Source organism: Vitis vinifera, chromosome 6 (assembly GCF_030704535.1).
Source record: "Vitis vinifera cultivar Pinot Noir 40024 chromosome 6, ASM3070453v1".
Lineage (NCBI taxonomy): Eukaryota > Viridiplantae > Streptophyta > Magnoliopsida > Vitales > Vitaceae > Vitis > Vitis vinifera.
This window is the reverse complement of record NC_081810.1, coordinates 15,957,075-15,981,272: the sequence shown is the minus strand read 5'-3', so window position 1 is coordinate 15,981,272 and position 24,198 is coordinate 15,957,075. Positions and strand designations below refer to the sequence as shown.

Sequence of the window (24,198 nt, the reverse complement as noted above, 5' to 3'; positions counted from 1 at the left end):
TTTGAAGATATCTTTATTAGTAATATTCAATTTGATTTTGAGTTTTTTTCTTTCTTTTTATTTAATTATATATGAAATCATTATTTTTACAATAGAATATAAATATCATTTTTGATATGAAATGATCAAAGATGATGCTTCTATAAGTGTCATTATTAACATAAATCAAAGATGCCACTTTTGAACGTGTCATTGATCAATTTTATTAAAGATGACACTCTAATAAGTATCAAGATTACGAATTTTGTAAAAATTATTTCACTAGAATATGTTTAAAGATGACACTTTTTACGAGTGTCGTTATTAACATTATTAAAAAATGATGCTTCTTTAAGCGTCATTAAAAGCATTTATCAAAGATGGCGCTTTCTAGAAGCGTCATTGTTGGCTAACACATATAATGACAAAGCCGAAGAGGACGCTTTTGAGAAGCGTCATCTTTTGCCTTTCTTGACACGTAAAAAACGTCATTATTTCTCATTTTTCTTATAGTGGCTCCACAATTTCCACGATAAAAAAGAAAATAAAAAGCACTTATTCTCTTTATTTCTTCCACTTTTACAACCAGATCAGAGATTGAACCCAAAGTAACTAAAGAAAGATCCAAAATACTCTCAACTGATTTCCAAAAAGGAAAAAAAAAAAAAAAAAAACATTCAAGTTCTTCTAGATTGATTCAAGCCATGAAAACCTGAAAATTGCCTCAAAAAATAGAAATAAGAAAAAAAATTCAAATGAAGAAACCAAGAATGAAAAATTGGAAGGCTTTATTTAATTGCATAGAAAATTATGGAAAATCAAAGGAATCAAGTTTTCATGATTTTAAAGGTATCATACAATCATTCCTTACTTTTGACTAATTCACAATTTTCTTCGGCCAAACAATATTAAAATAGGAAAGTTATTGAAATGTAGAGAAAATTACAGAGTACGATGCTGAAGTCGTTGCCGAGGCCATGGATCTTAATGAAATGTAGAAATCTATTTTCTTTGCAATGTGGAAAAGAAATCTCCAGAAACGAAAACATGAAAGTTAGGGTTCCATACAAAGACTATAAGATCGAACTGAAGCAAATGAAAGTTAGGGTTTTGAAGAGCGGATTAGGGCAAATTCTATTGAAGGTGAAGATCATGTTTTGTGCTTCTATAGGACCTTCTGTGGGAGCGACCCAAAGAAGGCGACCTCTATAGGACCTTCTATGGTAGCATCTCTTGAGCAACCGCAGGGTTTTCTGGGGAAATTTCCAACCATCTGCCAATACCCTTAGACATGAATGGAGCATGTGCGTAGCCATATATCATATTTTAGTTGCCTATTTTTCTAATCCTTACCAAAACTAATTGAACATATCCCTTTTCTCTTGTAGTGTGGCACAAAATTAGTTGCATTAATTATAAAAATTAGATAGACAGAAAATATAAAATGACTTCACCCACGAATAGATTAATCATCTGTTTAAACAAAAATACAAGGAAAACATGCAATATCCCTGAACGGCCAAATAGTTAAATGACCTTAATTTTTTAGAGTAAAGCTGTGAAGCTCAGGGAATTTAATTCAACCATAAATGTTACACAACAACTAATGGGACTCCTCAGGTTGAGGGAAGTTGATAGATAAAAATGGGACTCCTCACACTATGAGTGCCATCGGTCCACACCAGCGATGCAGATACGTTGGGTTGTTTATCCAATGCTTCTCCTGAAACTGTTACCACAAAAGTTTTTTTCTCATTTAATGATGTGAAGGAGAGAACGTTAGGATTTACTTGGACTTTCATGAGAGGATCTGCAGTGATCTTTGCTTGGTAAGTGGAATTTGCCTGGCCAACATTGGTAACTGTTCTTGGAAATCTAATGTTAAAAGGCTTGTGTTGGTCGGCTGTAGATGCCATGGAAGGATAGTTGAGATCCCTTACAGCGCCTTGGGTAACACCTGTAGTACAAGTGGTAGTGTTGTCTCCTGATATGAGCCTTACCTTCTCTGCGTCAAAGCCTAGTCCGCACATCATCTTTATGTAGTCATCTTTAAAGGCTTCATAAACCAGACCAGGATTTATGGCTTTCACTGGATTAATATGCCCAGATCCGTAACCAAATTCAGCAGCTGGATTTGCAGTAGCATTCATGGGCCAGGCTATAAATAAGAAATTCGTAAGCTTAGAGTATATTTAAGATTTATTTTTTATTTTTTGAACAATCTCAACAAAGCTAGCTGGGACCCCATTTACCAGTAGTCATAAGGGCAGATCGGATGGCGGAAGGAGACCAGTCTGGGTGGAAAGTCTTAACATAAGCAGCAGCTCCAGCAGCATGGGGGCAAGACATGGATGTTCCCGATATTATACTGTACTTAGCTCTCCTTTTGTCATCCAGGGACTCTGTAATTGGAGCAACTGGGGAAAATGCCGCCAAGATATCTACTCCGGGAGCACTTATATCTGGCTGCAACAATATTTAAGAGAATTCAGTAAATAAAAACATGAAATGAAACAAAAACTGTGACAAGCTCTAGATGTGAATTTGGGTGTACCTTTATAATCTCAGCTAGGAGACTGCTTGGCCCTCGTCCTGAAAATGAAGCTAGCATAGGAGCAGAAACATTTTTGATGGAATCACTTCTCAATATATCCGCTTCTGGTTTTCTGTAGATTACTCTGAATCTTAGGATTGTATTTCTTTTTTGATGAAAGATGATGGAATAATCATAAATTAAGGGACAAACTGGTACTTCACAGGAACAATTAAAATAGGTTTTTCAATGTTAATATCCTCACTTGGTGGAGTTGATGTAGGCCTCGACCATTGCAAATTCTTGTTCCTCTAAATCTGATGCTGGCAACGGGTATATAGAACGACCTAAATCTGGTCTGATTATGCCAACGGCCCCAAACTTTAGAGGCACATCTAGCCCAGGGCCTCTACACAGTAAAATATTTCCGGTTGTTTTGCTTTCCACTAGACAGTCTATTTCACAATCCCTGAAACGCGACAATGATTCCATCAGTTTCATACATTTTCTTCAAATCCCTCAACTATCACAATAATTTCATCAATCTTAAATACTTTCTTTTTGAAGCAAGTTCAAGATTCATATGACTTGGAGAGCAGAACTTACAGAGTAGGATAAGTAACACAATCACTATTATTAGTTAAACCAGCCTTTTTCCCATCTACAAGGGGAAACTTGGTTCCATTCAACACAAAAGAATTGATTGAATGACCCTGTATACATACAGAAAATATTATAGAATTCGAATAGTAAGAAGCTTAATTAAGATTATGTAAGATGCATCAAGAATATCTACCCTTATATATATATATATATTAATGGTTAAGAGATCAAATTGAAGTGGAATTGAGAATACATACATTTATTATTTTTCCATCCCCAAGAACAACCTTGGTAATAATTTCACGGTCTGTGGTGCTTGCAGCTACACTGACCATCCATGGAGCGATGCTTAGGACTGAACCTGGTGATGGACCATTATTTCCTGCAGAATTCAATGTTAAAATACCTTTCACCATAGCATGAAAAGAACCAATTGCTATGGGGTCCTTATCCAAAAAAAAGGCTCCAGCAACGGATCCTAATGATACAGTAATGATGTCAACCCCATCAGAAATGGCATCATCGAAGCCAGCCAAGATATCTGCAATGGTGCATCCATCTGCAGTACAAACTTTGTACACGGCTATTCTTGCAGAAGGAACCCCTCCTCTTGCATTTCCTGATGCCACCCCAAAAAAGCTCGCATCCTCTACTATGTTGCCAGCTGCTGTGGAGGCTGTGTGGGTTCCATGACCGACAGTGTCCCTTGCAGAATCATCATTTTTATCAATTGAATTGTATGCTCGAGCTCCAATTACCTTCCTGTAAAAATCAAGTTGCAACAAAACCAAAGACTAGTTCAATAACAGACACCAAAGGGGGCCCTGGAGAGATGAAGTTTGAGTTTAATCAAATAAAGAGAATAATATAATTAAGAAGCTAACTTGTTGCAAGTGAAATTTTTGCCGCCTTGACAAACACCTTTCCATTTTTTTGGAATTGAACTAAAACCTTCATCACTAAAGCTTTGTAATTCAGGCCAGATTCCAGAGTCAATAACACCTATAATAGTATCACTCTCAACCGTGGGATTCCGTTTAACGGTTTCAGAAAATCCCATGAAGTCCCAAGATCTGGTTGTGTGAAGTTGGAGAAGTCTATTTGGGAAAATAGACACCACTCCCTCCATGCCTGTATAACATATAAAACATTATAAATTTTTTTTAAAATAAATATATATTCCGCTTAATTACACAAGTATTTGGCATTACGTACTAGCCACTTTTTCTATTTGTTTGTCCGTGAGATGAGCTGCGAATCCATTGAAACTCCTTTTATAGCTTCTTACTAAGGAGTCCTTTGAAGAACTAGAAAGCATATAACAAGATCAGAATTAAAGGTATTTACATGGCGATTGTTATTTTAATACTGAAATGTCGAAATATAAAATTTACCTTCCATCAAGAACGGTGTCAAGAATGCTAAGGTGTTGAGACAATGGTGAGAATTCCCCTTCACGAAGGGATCCAAGATACACTATGTAAACCTGCAATAAAAATCAAGATCTAAGTGTTACTTAATCCATCTATATGTCCAGTACTTAAGAAAATAAGAAGAAATGTCATAAATTAAAAGGTCTTATGTAAGGGCTAATATGGTGCCTGTCCCATTCCAAAATACAAAGCAAAATAAAATCAGAAGAATGACTTCGTAAAACTACAAAAATATAACTGGCCTTGCTTTCTTCATCAGCAGCACCATGTTGGCAGATGATTATGAAAATAAAAACAATGAAGCAAACAAGTTGAAGAAAAGAGAAATTAGCCATTGTTGACTTCTTTGAATTGTAGTAATGCTGTGATTTGCACTACCCCAACTCCGGGTATATATATATATATATATATTGAAGTTTTTTCTTTTTTTTTCCCTTTCCCTGTTTGGTATAAACCAGAATTTCTATATATACTGTCGACATATATGGTCATCCTTATTTGATTACATGAAATACAAATTAGTTGGGTTATATTTGGTTCTCAAAAAGTAGCAAGGAAAGAAAACAAAAACGTTAAAAAAATTGATTTCCTTATATTTGATTGGCCTGTGAAAAATACTGAGAAAATTCAAATATCACTAAAACCACCAAAAACCATTTCTTTTTCATTTATCTTTTGTTTTTGGACAGCTATGATGCCAAATCTTTCAGATTTCTAATTGATTGGTCAGTATCACTAACATGGAATTATTAAGCAGATAAAAGGAAAAAATAATTTCAAAATGGTAATGAGCAAATCCGGTATTCTTAATTACCATCCACTGTCAGTGGACATTCCACTTCAGGTTCGTATGAAGTTATTGAGTCAAAAACAAAGAATATTCCCATAAAAGTTGTTACCTAAAACATCTTCACTTTGTGGTGGCTGATCAGTGGCTATCTCACGTGAGCATTTTAAACTTTGTCCTTCTTTCATATAATCATGCATACTCTTTCACGTTTTCAATTGATTAAATCATATCATGGATGGTTTAATTCACGGTAGCCAGTAACGTTAAATAATATCAAGGAAACATAAAATAATAATAATAATAATAATAATATAAGGTTATTAATTAACAAAACATAAGGAAAGAATAAACTCAAAATTCTCTCTAGACCAAAATGCCAAATGCATAGTATCAACAAAATTTCAAACCTAAAACTAAGAAAAACCCTACTCTTGATTATTTGATATTTATAAAAATCATGATATCAAAAGAATTAATCATTCTTCAAGGTTTTGGATGATTTAATTAACGAGATAAAATAAAAAATGATGTTTGGGCCATTAGTATGACTGATAATATGATAAAATCTCGATAAATTAATAACTTCAATTGAATAATATTATTTAACAATTTTTTACTAGGGACCAATATACTAAATCAATAATTTGAGAAATTTATAAAATAATATATTATAGAAAAATATAAGTAGTTTCATATAGGATCCACTTGCTGTTGATTCAAGGGTCTAATAAATAAGCAAATTTAACCTAACCCAAAACAAATAGAAAAAGGGTGGTTGTTGTATTGATTGGTTGAGGTGTGGTAGTGTATTATCCTTAAAGTAGATATGCCCTCCTCGAGGTTTCAACCTTGATGCAGTACAAAACCGACATCCTATCTCCAAGATTCAATAGCCTATAAACCTCGCCTTAGGTGCACACCTTTGACGAGGGAAGTACAACTCAAAAATCCTTCAAATATAATTCTCTAGTTAGGAAAAAAAAAATAAGTGAGTTGTAAAATGATTGGGAGGATGCAACTAGCTTGCAACAATGCCTCGAGTGTAGTATGGCAAGATGTAGCAAGGACCTCTAAAGTAGCAAGAGTGGTTATGGGTGTGGTAATGCGCAATTTTGGTATTCTTAATTACTATCCACTGTCCATGCACATTCCACTTCAATTTCCTATGAAGTTCTCGAGTCAAAAGCAAAAAATATTCCCATGAAAGTTATTACCTAAAACATCTTCACTTTGTGGTGGCTGATAGTGGCTATCTCACGTTAAGATTTGAAACTTTATCCTTCTTTCATATTAATCATGCATACTCTTTCACGTTTTTAATTGATTCGTTCGTATCATGCATGGTTTAATTCACTGTAACTACTACATGGAATAAATATCAAGCAAACATAAAAAGAAAAATAAATCAAAAGGTCATTAATTAACAAAATATAAAAAGGAAAAAAAAAATTCAAAATTCTCTCCAGACCAAAATGCCGAATGCATAATATTAACAAAATTTAAAACCTAAAACTAAGCAAAGCCCTACCCTTGATTATTTGGTATTCATACAAATCATGACAATGAAAGAATTAATCGTTCTTTAAGGCTTTGGATGATTTAATTAACGAGATTAAAAAAAATGATGTTTGGGCCATTAGTATGATTGATAATATGATAAAATCTCAATAAATTAATAACTTCAATTGAAACCAGTTTTGACTAGGGACCAATATATTAAATTAATAATTTAATAAATTAATTTATAAGATAATACATGATAGAAAAATATAAGTAGTTTTATATAGGATCCACTTCTTGTTGATTCAATGGTCTAAGAAATAAGCAAATTCGATCTAACCCAAAACAAACAAACAAGAAACAAAGCAAATAGAAAAAAGGTTCTTATCGAATTGATTGGATGAGGTGCAACAATGCACTATCTTTAAAGTAGATCCACCCTCCTCAAGGATTCAACCTCAGTGCAGTAGGAAACTGACGTCCTACCTCCAGGATTCAATAGTCTATAAACCATGCCTTAGGTTAGAGGGTTGCAGAATGATTGGGAGGGTGCAACTAGCTTGCAACAATGCCTCAGGTGTACTATGGCAGGATGTAGCAAAGGCCTCTAAAGTAGCAAGAGTGGTTATGGGGGCAACACTAGCTATGAGTAAGGTATGGAGTGTAAGACAACATGTTGTATAGCAGCAGGCCTAGAGTGTTGTGGATGTAGCACTGGTGGGTGCAGCCTCAGGAGAATGGCAACAACACTACGGGCAGTACAATAGTGGATGCAATAGAGAAAGAGAGCAATAAATTGAGAAGGCAACAAAGGATTGATCTTAGGAGAGTAAGAGAGAGGCAGTAGCAATGGATCGACCTCGAGTATATGGCAATATGCTGATTGATTTGAAGGGAATCTCTCTAATCGCACGGATTGAAAGGAAGCAAAAGGAAACGAGAAGCAAATTCATAATTTTGAATCTAAAATTGAAGGGAGACAAGGCTTTTATAGGTAGAGTCCTAACATGACTCTCTTATAAAAGTTGAACACCCATATATAATAAAAAAAATTTAATTTAATTAATTAATTAATTAACATGTTCACAAGACACATTCTGCTTACTTGTTTAACAAGGACACGTTGCCAAAAACAAGTCTTGGACTCCAATGGATGAGAGACCCAATCAAGAAGGAGAGATAAAAAATTAAATAAAATTAATTGTTTATTTGGATTTGCAAAAAGTTGTTGGACTCGCATGTGTATGTAGGGGTAGGGGGTTCCCCATGCAGGATGCAGGTATGGACATGACGTGCATTAAGCATTTTTGGCATGAGCCACCCAAATTCCCACTGGAATGGGCTTGGTCCCCTTAGGCACACTAGAATCCCTCTTGCCTTTCCACAAGCTCATGAGGCTAAGGAAAGTGAGTAAAGTATATATACCCACTAAAAGTGCCCATCCTTGTCCAATGTGGGATTCACACTTTACATTCCTTTTCACTTTAAAGAACACTCACACACATTCTCTTCCAACAATCCCCAACAGAGTGTATGTGTGAAGAAGAAAATGATTGGATGAAAAAACTAGAATCCAATGAATTAGTATTGGTGCTAATAGGCTATAAACTAGTGTTAGGATAAATCAGGACTAAATCATAAAAACCAGCTACTGAAGAAATATATTTCTATAAACCAGTTTCTTTTTGTAATTCAAGGAACTGATTATCCACATTGGTTTCTCAACTACAAGTCATACATAACGAGTTAGCACCAATAGGTCATATGCTCTGCCTGGATATTCATGAGAGCCCTAGAGAATACACTAAGCTCTCATAAGAAGTGACCCTATCTCCATCTCATATAGGTGAATCCATCAAGTGTATTATGTAACTAAACACATCATTCATAAGGAATATCACATTCATTAAGAGTAAATGCTCAACCTCAATTGATACAGAATACGTTTTATCTACACCATAAGGACACACTCTTAGATAAGTAGAACTGATAGAGCATCTCACAGTCAACAAGTGATTTGTTATTACCCATATGAACCAACTTCATGGGATCTCCATTCTAATAGGTTGGGTTACCATCACTCTTAACTTTTGTATTAGGCATAAGTCTCACCCCCCTTAATGTTTATGCCAATAGTTTCCTATTGTATTAGGCAACTGTCCCACAATATTGTACCTTAGACATATATGTCTATTTTTTCCATTAAATATCTTACTCTTAGCCTTAACTATTGCAGCTTGGCTAGCTATTGCAACACATAGACACAAACAGTGTTGGTCTCATCCATAAAGGGGTATCTATTAAGAGGTTTCCAAGCCACTCAACCTCAGATCTTGACTTCTTTAAGTAAATAAACTCAACCTCCATAGTAGATCAAGTGATGCAAGTTTGTTTGGCAAAATTCCAAGAAATTACACTTTTTCCAGGGTAAAAAATACCTACTAGTGGATTTCATCTCATTTGAATCAGGAATCCAATTGTCATCACTACATCATTCAAGAACATTTGGAAATTCACTATAACACAAACCATAATCAATGATGCCTCTCAAGTACTTAAGTACTCTACTACGAATAGCAACCTAGAGATCCTTATTAGGACTCTGGGTGTTCTGACTCAATCTTCCTACTACACAAACAATTTCAGGTCTAGTACGTACAATTTACTAAGTACATTAGGCTCCTAATGATCTAAGCATACTCAGTTTGGGTAATACCATAATCTCTATTTTCCTTCAACTGTGAGTTAGGATCATATGGAGTTGACACTGGTTTACAGTCAAATTTTTCAAACTTCCTTAAGATCTTCTCAACATAGTATTCTTGAGAAAGGTTAAGCTCATTAGGTGTTTTAGCTAGTTATCTTGATTCCTAGAGTCACCTTTGTCTCTCCTAGGTCTTATCAAATTTAGATCGTAGGAAGTTCTTGGTCTCATAAATGACCTCTAGTTCCAAAGATTAGCATGTCATCAACATACAAGCAAATGACAACACATGTGTTATTCTCAAACTTGCTACAAATAGATTTATCAACATCATTAATGGAAAATCCATTAGATATCAACACATGACTAAATTTGTTATACCATTGTTTGGGTGCTTGTTTTAATCCATAAAGTGATTTAATTATCCTACAAACCTTTTGCTCCTCTCCTAGAACTACACAATCCTTAGGTTGGTCCATATAAATTTCCTCTTCTAATTCCCCATTCAAGAACATAGTCTTGACAACTATATGGTGTATCACCAAGTTATGAATGGAAGCTAGAGTCATCAACACTCTAATTGAAGAAATTCTTGTCACAGGGGCAAAAGAGTCAAAGTAATCTACACCCGTCCTTTGTTTAAAACCTTTGACAATTAAATGTGTCTTATACTTTCCTAGGGACCCATTTGGCTTTAACTTTCTTTTAAAGATCCATTTACAACCTATAGTATTTGCACCATGAGGTAAATCAACTATCTCCTATGTATGGTTATACATGATTGATTTAATTTCACTGTTATGGCACCTTCCAAAACGCTACTTCAGGAGAAGTTATAGCTTCTTTGTAGGATCTAGGGTCCTCATTTATTAAGAACATGTAGAAATCATCTTTTAAGGGCTTTATTAATAGATAATGCAATCCAAAAGTTTATTACATCATGTCATGTTTTTAAGATCTCTGTCTTAAAAATACGCAATTAAAAATTGTATGCATTAAAAAAAAAAGTAATCCATAAATTCAATAACCTTATTACCAAAATTCTTTAATGACTAAGGTAGCCCTTGAGCTTAATTTCACTTTTGTGCTTCCACGTCTAGGCATGCATTTTTGGATTATACATTGCTTTTGGGTTGTCCTTTTTTGTGTGTTTGCACACTTGGGCTTGCACTTTTGGATTACGCTTGTACTTTTAGGCAGTCCATTTTTGTGTTTACATGCTTAGGTCTATACTTTTGGATTAGATCTATGCTTCTTGGTAGTTTATTTTTGTGTTTGCATACTTAAGACTAATTTTGGATTGAACTTATGCCTTTGGGCAATTCATTTTTGTGTTTACATGCTTAAACCTACACTTTTTGGATTAGATTTCTGCTTCTGGGAAATCCATTTCTTTTATTATAAACAATAATAAAAAACCTTCAATTAATGGAAACAAATATCTCTTTATTTCAAATAAATAAATATAAATGGAGATGAAAACAAGCCTCATCTAGCTCTATTACCAATGTTAGATAAGAATTAAAACTATAGCCCAAATAAATACTAGTGAAAGATTTTTGTAGCTTGAATTATACAATTTCTAATGTTGGTAACTTCTTCAAAGAAACTACTAGAGTTTCTTATTACTCCCCCATCTAGATTCTAGGTGTAGATGAACACTAGGAAGAACTTGACTAGGAGAAAATAAAAGAGATATGGAGAAAAGATTATTAGACTCACCAATGAGCCCACTATTTATAGGCAATATTATTGGTGAAAAATAAGGATTCCAAACTAAATGGATAATTATCTCCATTCTATTTTTAACCAATTTAATTCAAAAACAAATTTTGATATGATGAAATCTTATCAACTTATACATCCTCCTTTTATTCAACCCATATAAATAAATAAATTCTAAGAATATGGAACCTAGCTAACAAATTCGTGATATATATGTGTGTGTGTGTGTGTGAGAGAGAGAGAGAGAGAGTCACCCAGTGATGATGGATACGGGTATTGTCTGGAGATCCTCCTATGATTCAGTCTATGGACTTCATTTTTTCTTTTGTGGAAATCAAAAGGGAGTCATTTTTTCATACCTTCGTTGGTTGCTAGAGTGACCTTTTCTTAACACCTGCTCTTATGATCTATTGCCATGCCTTAGTGTCAAGTAGTTGGGCGGTGGCTTACCAGGTAGCCTCGTCTTTCTGACATTCTAGTCCTTGGTTAAAAATGAAGGGAAGGGGGTGGGGGGTTTGGTTCCTATTGACTAATGGAAGGCAGCCACTATCGTTTGATGTTGCCATGAAGACGGGTGCAGTAGTACTCACCTTCCTTTGCCAGGTGGCATGTCATTGCTATCACTTGGCTAGGCACCTAAGGGCTAATCGACTTCACAACCGAGCAACTAACTTTAGGGCCCTAAACAAGGTGTCACTTCCCAATCCCCAGTGTAAGACCGATTTACCCAAGAAGTCTACTAAAAAATGTTCAATCAATCTAACTTCCTTAAGTACGAGAGATGGAGATGCCACCCCCCATAGACTCCTCCGACAAACATGGTTTGTAGGAAGTTTTACATTTCTTGGTCAACAATGACATGACCAATATGTAGGTTCCTAAGAATGGTTATTTGAAGGATTAAGAATATATACTTTTAAGCATGGCTTTATTGCAGAACACACTTCATGAAATCAAAGTTGAATGAATGTGAATTACCAATGAGAAGATTGCATGCAAGTGCTCACATCCATTTTTTTTTATTTTTTTTAATCAGAGTCTACATTTTTGGCATGGCTATCATGCATCCATTATTATTAGGTTGCATGCTTGCATGCTTAGAGTTTGAAGAGACCCCATGCAAGTGTCCAAATCACAACCTATTGTAGCAACTAATCAAAAGTTCTATCCATAGGAGGGGATCTGTAGAGTTTGAAGAGACCACATACAAGCCGCCATATAAACCTACCTTCTTGTAGTGAGTGATTCAGATATGTTTTATGAGATTAAAGTGATCCTAAAGAATGGCAAAACTGGTTGAATGGTGAAAAATAGTATATATGATAATGGTTGATATAAATAAAATTGAGAATGGGAAGAAGGGGAATAAACACATGACAAATTAATTTTCATGCCCAAGAAATTTCTAGGAGTGAAGAGTACCGGTCCGGTCTCTAGGTCTATAACATACCACGGGACCGACTGTCCACCCTCAGAAATTTCGGAATTATTTAGGCCTATGGAGCCTGGTGTCTCACGATGTGATAATTCCATCGGCGCCATCTCTATAAATAGAGGATTTTTTTGCTTAAAGTTTTCGATGTTGATTGATTGGAGTCACAATTCAAAAAACAAGGCCTTAAACCTAGCTTGTTCCATTTGACCAAATCTTTGTTTATGTGATATGTGCACACATGATTATGTTAATTCCATTTGACCAAATCTTTATCTATGTGATATGTGCACGTGATTATATTAATTCCATTTGAACAAATCTTTATCTATATATGCCATATGTGCACATTATTATATATTAATATTATAATTTTTTTATAAATTATATATACCTTTTGTAAATTACAAGTATCTTTTATAAAGTATAAATACCCTTTATAATTACAAATAACTTTTATATATTATATTATAAATTAATTAAAATAAAATTATTATAAATTCGTTAATTTGAATTATCTTATTATATATTTTGTATACTAATTGAATACAAAATAAATTTAAATTATTAATATTTTTAAATAAAAAAATACTTATCTATACATCATCAATTCTTTTAAATTTTTTAATATATTCAAATTAAATATGCTATTATTTTAATATTAATGTATTTCCAAATTCATATATTATTACCTAATGTTATAAATTCACCAATATTTTGTTACAAAATATCTATCGATATTTTTCAATAAATCTCAATATATCTATAAAATCAAGTTATCGATATATTTGTTGATATCGACTTTCATCCTTGTAATTTACCATCGCAAGGAGTAGTGCTAAGGGAGACAACATTTTTCCATTGATTACAGTTTCAAGTTAATTATGTTTTACAGATTTTGACATGACAATATAGTAATAAGGATGATATATAAGATTGAATACTGCTTCTAAGAAAGGTTTGGAGATGTTTCTGAGATATGAATGACTAGGAAAGATAAACATTTAGATGTTTTTTTAAGCTTAAAATGATACAAAAGGGGTAGGTGGGGAAATGGAGAAGTTTTGACATGACAATATAGTAATAAGGATGATATATAAGATTGAATACTGCTTCTAAGAAAGGTTTGGAGATGTTTATGAGATATGAATGACTAGGAAAGATAAACGTTTAGATTTTTTTTAAGCTTAAAATGATACGAAAGGGGTAGGTGGGGAAATGGAGAAGTGTAAAGGAATTGAGAGAAAGAAAAAGAGAAGAAAAAATTATTAATATTTTTTATAATAATTTTGTCATGTATCTCAAACAGAAGCTGATGACAAATTCCATTTTTCTTTTTCAAGGCATTCATTTTTTAATTGAACTTTTTTTATTTTTGTCTAACAAGTCATGTTTGGTTCTCGGAAAATTTTAAAAAAAAATGTGAAACAAAGAAATAAAAATGAAAAATAGAAGGAAAGAAAAAACTAAGAAAAATAAAAAAATAAATTCAAAGTCAATGAATTATTTTTGTATATTTTTTAAATTCATTTAATTTATTTTTCTCTATTATATAAATATTAAATAATTTTAAAATGTATCGATTTTAACTAATTTTAATTAAATTTGATTCTCTTTCATATTTTTCATAACGAAACCAAACGTGAGAAAATCATTTTTCTTTTAAAAAAAAATATATTTTCTTAATACTTTATGAGAACCAAACATAACTAAATAGAAAGGAGATTGAAAATAAATCTTCCTTTCTCTTTTTAAAATAAATTTTTAATGCCCTTTTCTCATAGTGTTCAACCATAAGAGAAAATTGTTTTTTCATATATATTTATTCTTTTCCATGATTACTTTTAGGACCCAAATACAACGCTTAAAAAAAAATCAAAACCAAAATTCTAACCGATATTATCTTTTTAATTTCTGAAGCCCGTTTGTCTACATTAATGATATACTGTAGCTATTGCTAAAATAATTATGAGAATTTTAAAGTAAAAGCATCAGCAATCCGAACAAAATGCTAATAATTTACAGGGTGATGTATAACTTATGTAATTAGAGATTTTCTAAAATTTAACATTACTATTAGGGGTAGACCCCGAAGTACTTCCGGCCCTGGATATAGCCGCCCAGAAGTGGCCTAAATATGGAGACCAAGTCTTGAGTGTCTCTTTCACTTATTCTATAGATTTAAAACCAGAATGTAGCTGGCCAAAAGTCTATAACGATACCTAAAAGTACACTCAGTCCTTCCATAGCAACTGCACTAGAAGTTTACTCCTTGTTTATAAGTATATAGAATTAAGTTCAATCTCTTCTGCACCTGCTTCGGAGTTCAAACATGGAGTGCAGGAAGTTCCAGATCACCCTTATTTCAGCTCAAGATCTCGAGAACGTCCGAGAAAAATTTAGAATGAAAGTCTACGCCAAGCTTTCAATTGGGGGCGATTCCCGAACAGAGAGAACAAGTCCGGTGGACACAGAGGGGGAGACCAACCCTGCATGGAACTTCACCACTGGATACACAATAGGCAAGAAGGCAGTTGAATACCAAGGCATCATGCTTGTTATCAAGTTGTATTGCAGCCGCACACTAGGAGACCGGTACATTGGAGAGGTAAGCGTATCTTTCAAGGACCTGTTTGACGGGGCAGTGGCCACCGGAGGCAGCGCTACTGTGAGTTACCCAGTGAAAAAGGGTGCAGCAGATTCAAAGGGAGTGTTGAAATTTTCGTACTCGTTCGGGGATATAGTGATTGTTAAGAAACCTTCTGTCTGGGCACGAGGTATGGCTGTTGCTGGTACGATTCTGGTGAAAGTGATTGCAGAGGTGGCCTTTGGAGGAGGCCTTGATGATCTGGATATTCCCTTTTCTGGAGAAGATGTTCCGATTGATGTAGATGTCCCGGTTGATAGTTCGGGAAGTTCCCAGGATCCCAAGAATTAGTGATCTGCTGGGTGGTGCAAAACTTCTTACCATATATATTGATATTAGTATGTGCTTAAGATGCCAACTTCTGCTGTCTAACCCTGGGTCTGGGTTATCAGATTGTAATAAGTCTGACTTCTATGTCTTTTTTAGGACAAGCTACAATATATGTAAAGATGCTATGTATTAAGACCCTGGTTTCTACTCCTCATTAGTTGTTTCCTATTTGTAGAGCCATATTTCTCCTGTTCACGAATCTCCCCTTGTAATCATGATCCCATAAAGAAACCTTTTCTGTATGGTATATGTTGGGACGTCATTTGTTTTGAGTATATTTGGCTCTGTTCCAGTCAGGGTTACCAAGAGAGCAACGTCCTAAGCCTTAAGGCCTACCGAACCCAAGTTCGAATCCTGGGGAGGCCACTCTGTGATGCCCCTGACTGGCACAGAGCCAAATATACTCAAAACAAATAACGTCCCAACATAAACGTCGGCCTTTTTTACTCTGGTGCCCAGCCATACCACCAAACTGTGCCAGACGGGGGCGTCACAGCCGGAATGGGCCGGACAGCGCAGAGTCTTTATAGGGCCATTTGTTTATTTGGCCCTTGGGGGTGACGTCCCCAGGATTCGAACTCGGGACCTCAACCCAGACAGTTGCCCTCCTGGTACCATCTAAGCACGTCCTAAGCCTTAAGGCCTGAACCCAAGTTCGAATCCTGGGAAGGCCACTCTGTGATGGCCATGACTAGCACAAAGCCAAATATACTCAAAACAAATGACGTCCCAACATAAACGTTGACCTTTTTTGCTCTGGTGCCCAGCCGTACCACCGAACTGTGCCAGACGGGGGCATCGCAGCCGGAATGGGCCGGATAGTGCAGAGTCTTATGGAGTCATTTGTTTATTTGGCCCTTGGAGGGTGACGTCCCCAGGATTCAAACTCGGGACCTTAACCTAGACAGTTGCCCTCCTGGTACCAGGAGGGTAACGTCCTAAGCCTTAAGGCCTGGACCCAAGTTCGAATCCTGGGGAGGCCACTCTGTGATGCCCATGACTGGCACAGAGCCAAATATACTCAAAACAAATGACGTCCCAACAGTATAGATATATATGAGCGAAGAGAGATAATTAGATCTTTGTAAGAAATAGCATGCTATAGTTTTAAACATTCATAAAGGTTAGAGATGAAGATGGATTTATTTATCGCAATGCCTTTTTGGATGCTTATAAATAGTTTGAAACATTTACTATAACCATTTGCTCAATTTTATTTGTCATAATGCCTTTTTTTGGATGCTTATAAATAAGTAAAGAAAAAATTGAAAGTCAGACTATGTCAATTTCAAACTAAAACTTTGAAATAAAAAAATAAAAAAAATAAAAAAAAAATGGTTATTGTCCCTGGCAACTAAACAAATATGCAAAAGATCGATATTCTAGTATTTGATAATATTTACAACCACAACTCCTAGAAAAGAGTTTTTAAGAATGGCTCTTAGAAATTAGTTTTCAAGAATAGTTCTTAAAAGCAATTATTAGTTCTTTAAACAATTATTAATTATTTTTAGAGCACAATTCTATTACGAACTTAAAAGCACAATAACGGTTTTTTGGCTTATTCTCCACAAAAATAGTAGCACTTATCTACAAATACAAAAAAAAAAAAAAAATTGTTTATCAAAAAAATTCTCAAAAAATTGTTTTCCATCAAAAATTTGCCAAACATATTTTTTGAATTACAAAACTATATTCAAGAAGAATTTCCAAAGAAGACTTGTATTCTCAACAAAAATCGGAAGAAAATAGAAATATATTAAAAAAATAAAACAATCTTTCCAAAGAAAATATCAAAATTCTTACTCTTTTAGTTTTTCAAGTTGCCAAATTATAGGGATGGATTAATCACTTGAAATTTGTCATTGCTCAATGGAGGCTAATGGTGATGTAGTACCTGAAAACACCTATTACCCATGTTTCCACTCTCGAGCCCACGTTTTGTTGGATTTCTAGAATAAAAAACAAAAAAAAAACAAAAATCCTAACCCTAGTCTCTAATGGGGCGCATGAAACATGAATTTGTAGATCGACCATAGGTGTAGTAGAAACTAATAGAATTAATTGGTTAAAAGAGATGAAATAATATTCAAATTTGTGAACGTAACATTTCTGATGTTTTTACTCAAAAAGTAACCCATTTTTAATATAAATGTTTTTTACTATTTCAAGTATTTATACATGAGTTTTAAAGAAAAAGTTATTTTTACAAGAAAATTATCAAGCCCCAAAACCCACTCTAAGGGCATGACGGTCATTTCACACTATAAACCCAAAGGCTCAGAGTGTAAACAATATAAACAATCATATTGTAATTGGAAATTTACCAATTACCAAATTTCTGTTTAGAGTAGTAGAACAAAAATTCTAAAATCTCCAAATAACAATTTTTGTTAAACTAACACATCAAATCAAGTGTTATTGTCCAAATAACTCCAAACTCACATAATTCCAATAGAAAATAAATTTTAACATCTAATAATGCTAAAAATAAAGGAAGTTTTGAAAAAGTCCTAGCAAGCCAATTTCCCCTCCTAACTGTCACTGCTCACCCGAATTGAGGTTACTTGAAAAATTATCAACAAAGAGGAATGAACTCAAAGCCCAATAAGGAATATTAATACAGTTTCATGGATCAAATAGTTTCAATCATGCTTGCAAATAGGAGATTTAGTGTAAAATCATTTTCATAAGAACATTGAGTACAAATATGCTAATACATTTTAAAGTGTTTAACCAAACATTTTCATATACATCACAATCATTTCATATCCATTTCAAATCAAATACATTTCAATTGTTTTCACTTTGGTTATCAAATAACAAATAGTGCTTATTTAAGTGGGACTTTACAAATAGGTGGCTAGCCTCAAATGTTCCTTTTAAGGTGAACAGAACCAAACACCACTAGTACTAGTTGATTCGTCCCTAGCAGCGGCAGTGGCAATGGCACCATTTGATTCGAGGTTCGGTCCCCGGCAACGGCGCCATTTGATTCGTGCCCAATTGGTGTCTCAACTGATTCATGTCCAGCTGGTGCTCCTTGATTGAGGGAGTAATCAACAAAATTTATAACCTATTACACCATTTACTAGGGTAGCAAAGACAAAGCTACTATAGCATAGTGGCTCTAGGATCGTTCACTGGGATGGGTTTTCACTTCACAAATGATATTAATTCAAAGTTGAATTGGTGCCTTTTCATTTCAAGGTTAGCTTTAAAAGAAAACATAAAGATGTTTGAATGAAAAAGGTTTAGATTTAAACTAACCAAAAATAGTAACTGATTTTACTTACAAAGAAAAATGTTTCTTGGAGTTTAGATCACTAGGCTCAGGTTCCTCATACAAAAAGGAGAGTTTCGGTCACTTGTTTCTTTTCCTCGCATTAGAGAATTAACATATAGTTAATTCTCTAACCGGTGCTGTACAAATGCTTCCCATTAATGGGTTCAAACACTAAATCCCTCTCACTGATGCAACTTGCAATGGTTCATGCCTCTCACCTAGCACTTGCCATTCAAGGTGATCTTTAACCTTGGATTTCCCTTCAAAAGCTCGCAAGAGATAACTAATGGATGCCTCCTAGGAGTCCAAAAGCTTACCAAGTGTTGGCTATTCTAGAAAATCCTACCCTGAAGTCACCTCCCAAAGGCTCGCAAGGGGTAAACTAGTGCATTTCCATGGTGGGAAATCACTTGCCTTACCAAGTGTTGGCCCAGGTAACTCCAAGGTGTTTTAAGTTAACTAAAAACATAGAAATCACTAAAGGATTTCACTTCCTCTTCATTACTAGCTAAAACCACAAAGCTTTGCATTCTTGCACTTGGAACCTTCCCCAGCAACCTTAGCTCCAAGGAATTAGAGGTTTAGTTACTCATTCTCTGGGGAAAACTCCTCAAAGAATTCATAACTTAGAAATAAAATGAAAATACAAAGTGAGAAGGTAAGGTAGTAGAAAGAAAAAGACCTTTTTCTTGCTTACCCAAATGTTTACAGAAGGAACTCCTCTCCGAGAACAGGCTCCCGAGAGGTATATATATCAACATAATATAAAACTAATTGTTACAAAGATATTTAGTCTTTTTACTAACTTAAAAACTAAGGAATCATGTAATTGGTGGTTTACAAGGAGTATTTTGGGATTTAGACAACAAAAATCTAATGGAAAATATCTCCCAATGTCGGTAGCAAACTTCGGGAGGCTTCAGGAACCATTTCGCAGGAGAAAAATGGTGTTTGCGAGATTTTGCAGACACCCAAGAGGGCTGCGAAATTATTTCGCAACACCAAGCTATCTTCACAAGGCTGCGAAGTTGGCTTCCACCTTGAGGTTCCCAGCTCCTTTCTCGCGGCATGGTTCGTGCATCGTCAAAAGGAGAAACACCTTACTGTACAAAAATGCTGCGAAATCACTTCGCAACAAAAGGGTGATTTCGCAACACTTTGCAAAATGCTTCCTTCAGCTCGAAGTGATTGGCTTGTAATGGCTGCAACTTCCTCGTTTCAACTCCGAATTGCACACCGTTTGAAGCATTGGATTGTTGACTTCCTGAGCTTTGAAATGGTATATAGCATGCATCATTTGAACTTTAGAAAGTGCTCCAAAAGTGGCTGCTACCACTGTCATCAAGAATAGGCTTCATGGCAGATTCTCTTTGCTTTTTCTCCTTGCAATCCGGATTCACTCTTGGCAAATGAATTCTCAACTTTGCCTAAGATTCCTCATAGCTCTCCTCAGTCTTGACTTGCTTTGGTGATCAAAATACTAACAAAAACACCAAAACTTACACAAAGTGATTAAAATTGCTTTAAAGGGCCCTTAACATCCAATTGAGTTAAAAGGCCTAAACTACTACTCAAAAGTGTTTAAAAAGATTAATTATAGGCTATCAAATAGCACTTTTTGAGTAGTAATCACTCCCCCCAACCGACATATTGCTAGTCCCTTAGCAATAAAGGAGAGAAAAATAAAAATAAATAGCAAACTAATCTAAAAATTACAACATCATGCTGAAAGGAAATAATTCTCAAGTGGCATGATGATCTAATTTTCACATGAATCATTAAAGAAATACAAATCCAAATCTCAACAAGAGTCATAACACCTATGCTAAACATTGTCAATCAAGGGAGTGTATTATGCAAACTAAAGTTTTAAAATCATTTCCACTTTCTAAGAACCAAACTTTAATCTTCCACAAAAATCTATGTGTATTGGTTCCTTAGCTTCCGAGAATAATATGCTAAACTAGTCTCTCCCCCCAACCTATCTCTTTTCAACACTTTAGCAAACTGACCAAAATCAATAAGAAAAGAACACACTTTCATCATCTTTTTTTTTTTTTTTAGTAGCTTTATGGGGTACTCTTTCTGACTTGTCCATGTAATGGGAGTCCATCGATGACTCCCAACCAATTAAGGTTTAGGGCACCAAGCTTTAAGGATCTTTCAACCACTAACTCCTCGGATTTTTCCCCGGACTTTTAAGAATGAATTTCTAATACCCAAGCATCTACCATATGCTAGCTCTACCTATTCACCCTTGTAACGAGCATTGAGGTCGGTGACTCCCAACCAATTAAGGCTTAGGGCACCAGGCTTTAAAGACTTTCACCATATGCCCCTCAGACCTTGCTCGGGTTTCAAGGCAAGCAAACAACTTTCTTTATTTCAAAGGCTCATTGGCCTTTTGCAGGGTGTTTCAATTTTTATCAAATGAGGTCAAATATACCAAGTCCCAAAATTATCCTAAGTCAAGAGGGAAATAGCTTTTCATCTTATAATCGGAATCTAATGTGCACAGTGTGTGAATAGCTTAAAGTGGAAGAACTCGATTCACTTTCAGTAGAAGTTTCAACAATTGAACCACTTTAGTAAGCGTAATCCATACTCTAAGTCAAGTGAAAAACAACAGTTATATTTCTCTTGGTTTAATTTGAAAATTTTTCCTCAAAATTCATGGAGAAAAGAGTAACAAGAGTAAAAAGTAAAAACTACAACTAATTAACCAATATAATTGCAATACCAAAAAGATTTAGACTACTTCCTTCCTCATACCCCCCAACCGAACTGAGCATTATCCTCAATGTAATTTGAGTGACTGTAATAAAAGGGAGGAAGTGGTACCTCCTTGCTGAAATCAAATTCGAATATTGATTGGGGAAAACCACATGTTTCAAAAAGAATAGAAAATGTGAGAAAAGGAAATAAGGAGAACTTAATGCTAACTTTTAACAAGAAAAATTCAACTTGTATTACTTTATGTTCATTCAAGTACAGTGCAAAAGACAAGTAACACAAGGAATCCCAAATATAGTACCAAAATACTGGGATTTCTTTTCAACTAAAAAAAACAAACATGCATAAAAACATAAACAGCAAATATATATATAATGTCTGATTAGTGGGGTGGTGGTGCTAGGCAGAAGGATCTGCCTTCTCAGTAAGTGGATCAGTTGGGGTTTCGGGCTCTGGAGGATGAGACTCTGAAGGCTGAGAGTGTGGCTCTGGAGGAGTAGAAATAGAGGGCTCTACAGCTTGTGGCAGATCGAAATGGACTTGAAGCTGCCTTAAGATGGCAGCTTGTTGAGCTTGAGAGGCTAACATCTGCTCTTGGCATGCTTTGATGGCTGTCATCTCCTGAGCAAGATTGCTCTGAGAAGCTGTAAGAGTCTCCAATGCACGGCACAATTCTCGATATTCAGATATAGGAATGGCCATCCTCGGCTCAGCTGATGTGGATGGCTGAGATGAAGCAGGTGCAGCTGGTAGAGCTCTAGGAATGGCAGGAGCAGCAACTGTTATACCCTCAGGTATACGTCTTGGGGAGGCTCTCCTTGCAGCTGGCTGAGGCTGCCCAGGCTGATCAACTTTGTAGGTCGTCATATTATTCCATTTATCAAGAGTGAATGGCTCACGGCATATTCGCTTTCTCTCCAGCTGAGGCTCAGAGGGGTATCCCAGATGCTCCAAAATTTGGCATAGCAGCCGTGGGAAGAGGAGGGGAATACAATCTGCTCTCTGAAGCTTCTTCTTGTGAACCTTCTCTTCAAAATAGAGAAGGGCTGCCATGATCAGATGATGAGGCCCAAAGAAGAATCCTTCTGACATCTTGTACAGAGCTTCCAGGAGAACTCCCCTTCTTTGGGTCCAATGCTGCAATGGATATATATTATGGCGCAAAAAGACATCAATCAAAAACATAACTGGAGGAAGCTCCCCCCTCAGCAGATGTGATCGATTTGCAGCTCCTCTGGAAAGGGTGCGCACCATCTCTAGCTCAGTAGGATTTGCCCAAGCTCTAAAATTATCGAATTGGGTTGGCTCAAAGGAAATTTGCAGGGCTTCAGCAATATGTCGTGCTCCCAATATACCATGTCTCCCATCGATGGTGAAATGAATCAAGGTTGAATTCCTAACCTCTTTGGTTGTCATGGATTGGTAGAAATCTGTGGCTATCCGGGGATAGAAAAAATCTCTTGGAGCCAGCAGTTGCTCCATGTGATACCTCCTCAGCAGCTGGAATGATTGGGCAAGCTCCGACCTCACTCTGAATGCTGCTAAGTCGAAGCAAAGCTCAGAATGGAATGCCCGAGTTTGACAATCCAAGTTCCCCTCAATTGGGGACTGAGGTAGCATTGGCCTCCTAATTACTTCTTCCAGAGCTGGTTCAGCTTGAATTTGGGTCTTGGGAAGTGGCACTTGAGGCTCCTGAGATTTTTCTTACGGCGCCGGAGATGGTACCGGCGATGGAATTGGCAAGGGACTCGGCGAGGGAACCGGAGACGGCACTGGAGTTTGAACCGGTGATGGAATTGGGGAAGGCTCTAGAGATTGCTCAGTCAAATCGATGGGTTCTGAACTCTCCACCCTGGGTTTCTTCTGCAATGGCCGACCGCCTGACCTTGTAAGGTATCGTCTTGCCGGCGGCTTTGGTGGCACGGGCTTGATCGGAGGAGGATTTGGCCTTGACGGCGAAGCCTCTGGAGCAGAACCTGGACTTGGCTCCTTTCGCAGACTCCTTTTGCGGTTCGAAGGAGATGAAGACTTAGCCCCTCGTGTTCGTTCCATTTTGGGCTATCGAACTTTTGCCGACGTTGCTGAACGGAGAAGGTGACCGGAGGTTCGGACGACGTGACTTGGTGAAGGAGACGAAGAGGCTGTGAGAATGGTGCTCTGATTTTTGAAACCCTTTTAGCAGCACAAATGACCGGTATAAATAGGAAAAACGGAAGCCCAAGGGTTAGTTTAAGTTTCGCAACAAAACGTCAATTTCGCAGCAAAATGCCAATTTCGCAGCAACTTCGTAGTGAGTTTTGCAGTTGCGAAATCGATGTTACTGTGCTGCGAAGTGGCACTCGTGTGCCAAAACCACTTTCGCAATTGCGAAATACCCTGCGGAATGGGACTTTCGGTGCGAAATCACGCTTTTTCACTTCGCAATGTGTTTCGCAGCTGCGAAATGGATGCCACTGTACTGCGAAGTGGCACTCATGTGCCAAATTCACTTTCGCAGCTGCGA

General features: G+C 36.0%; 2 protein-coding genes across 2 annotated transcripts; one reads left to right on the top strand and one right to left on the bottom strand.

The window, feature by feature from the left end:
* Nucleotides 1–1,419: 1,419 nt before the first annotated feature.
* On the bottom strand, nucleotides 1,420–4,454 carry LOC100266702 (subtilisin-like protease SBT4.13). Its single transcript, XM_019220485.2, has 8 exons — nucleotides 4,331–4,454; nucleotides 4,000–4,246; nucleotides 3,373–3,877; nucleotides 3,119–3,225; nucleotides 2,778–2,981; nucleotides 2,534–2,645; nucleotides 2,232–2,445; nucleotides 1,420–2,137 (listed from the first exon to the last, which is right to left on the bottom strand). The coding sequence occupies exons 1-8, from the start codon at nucleotides 4,431–4,433 to the stop codon at nucleotides 1,596–1,598; spliced, it is 2,034 nt and encodes a 677-aa protein (XP_019076030.2). The 5' UTR covers nucleotides 4,434–4,454; the 3' UTR covers nucleotides 1,420–1,595.
* Nucleotides 4,455–15,031: 10,577 nt separating this feature from the next.
* LOC104879695 (hypothetical protein) lies at nucleotides 15,032–15,637 on the top strand. Its single transcript, XM_010653395.1, has one exon. The coding sequence runs from the start codon at nucleotides 15,032–15,034 to the stop codon at nucleotides 15,635–15,637; it is 606 nt and encodes a 201-aa protein (XP_010651697.1).
* The last annotated feature ends 8,561 nt before the right edge of the window (nucleotides 15,638–24,198 follow it).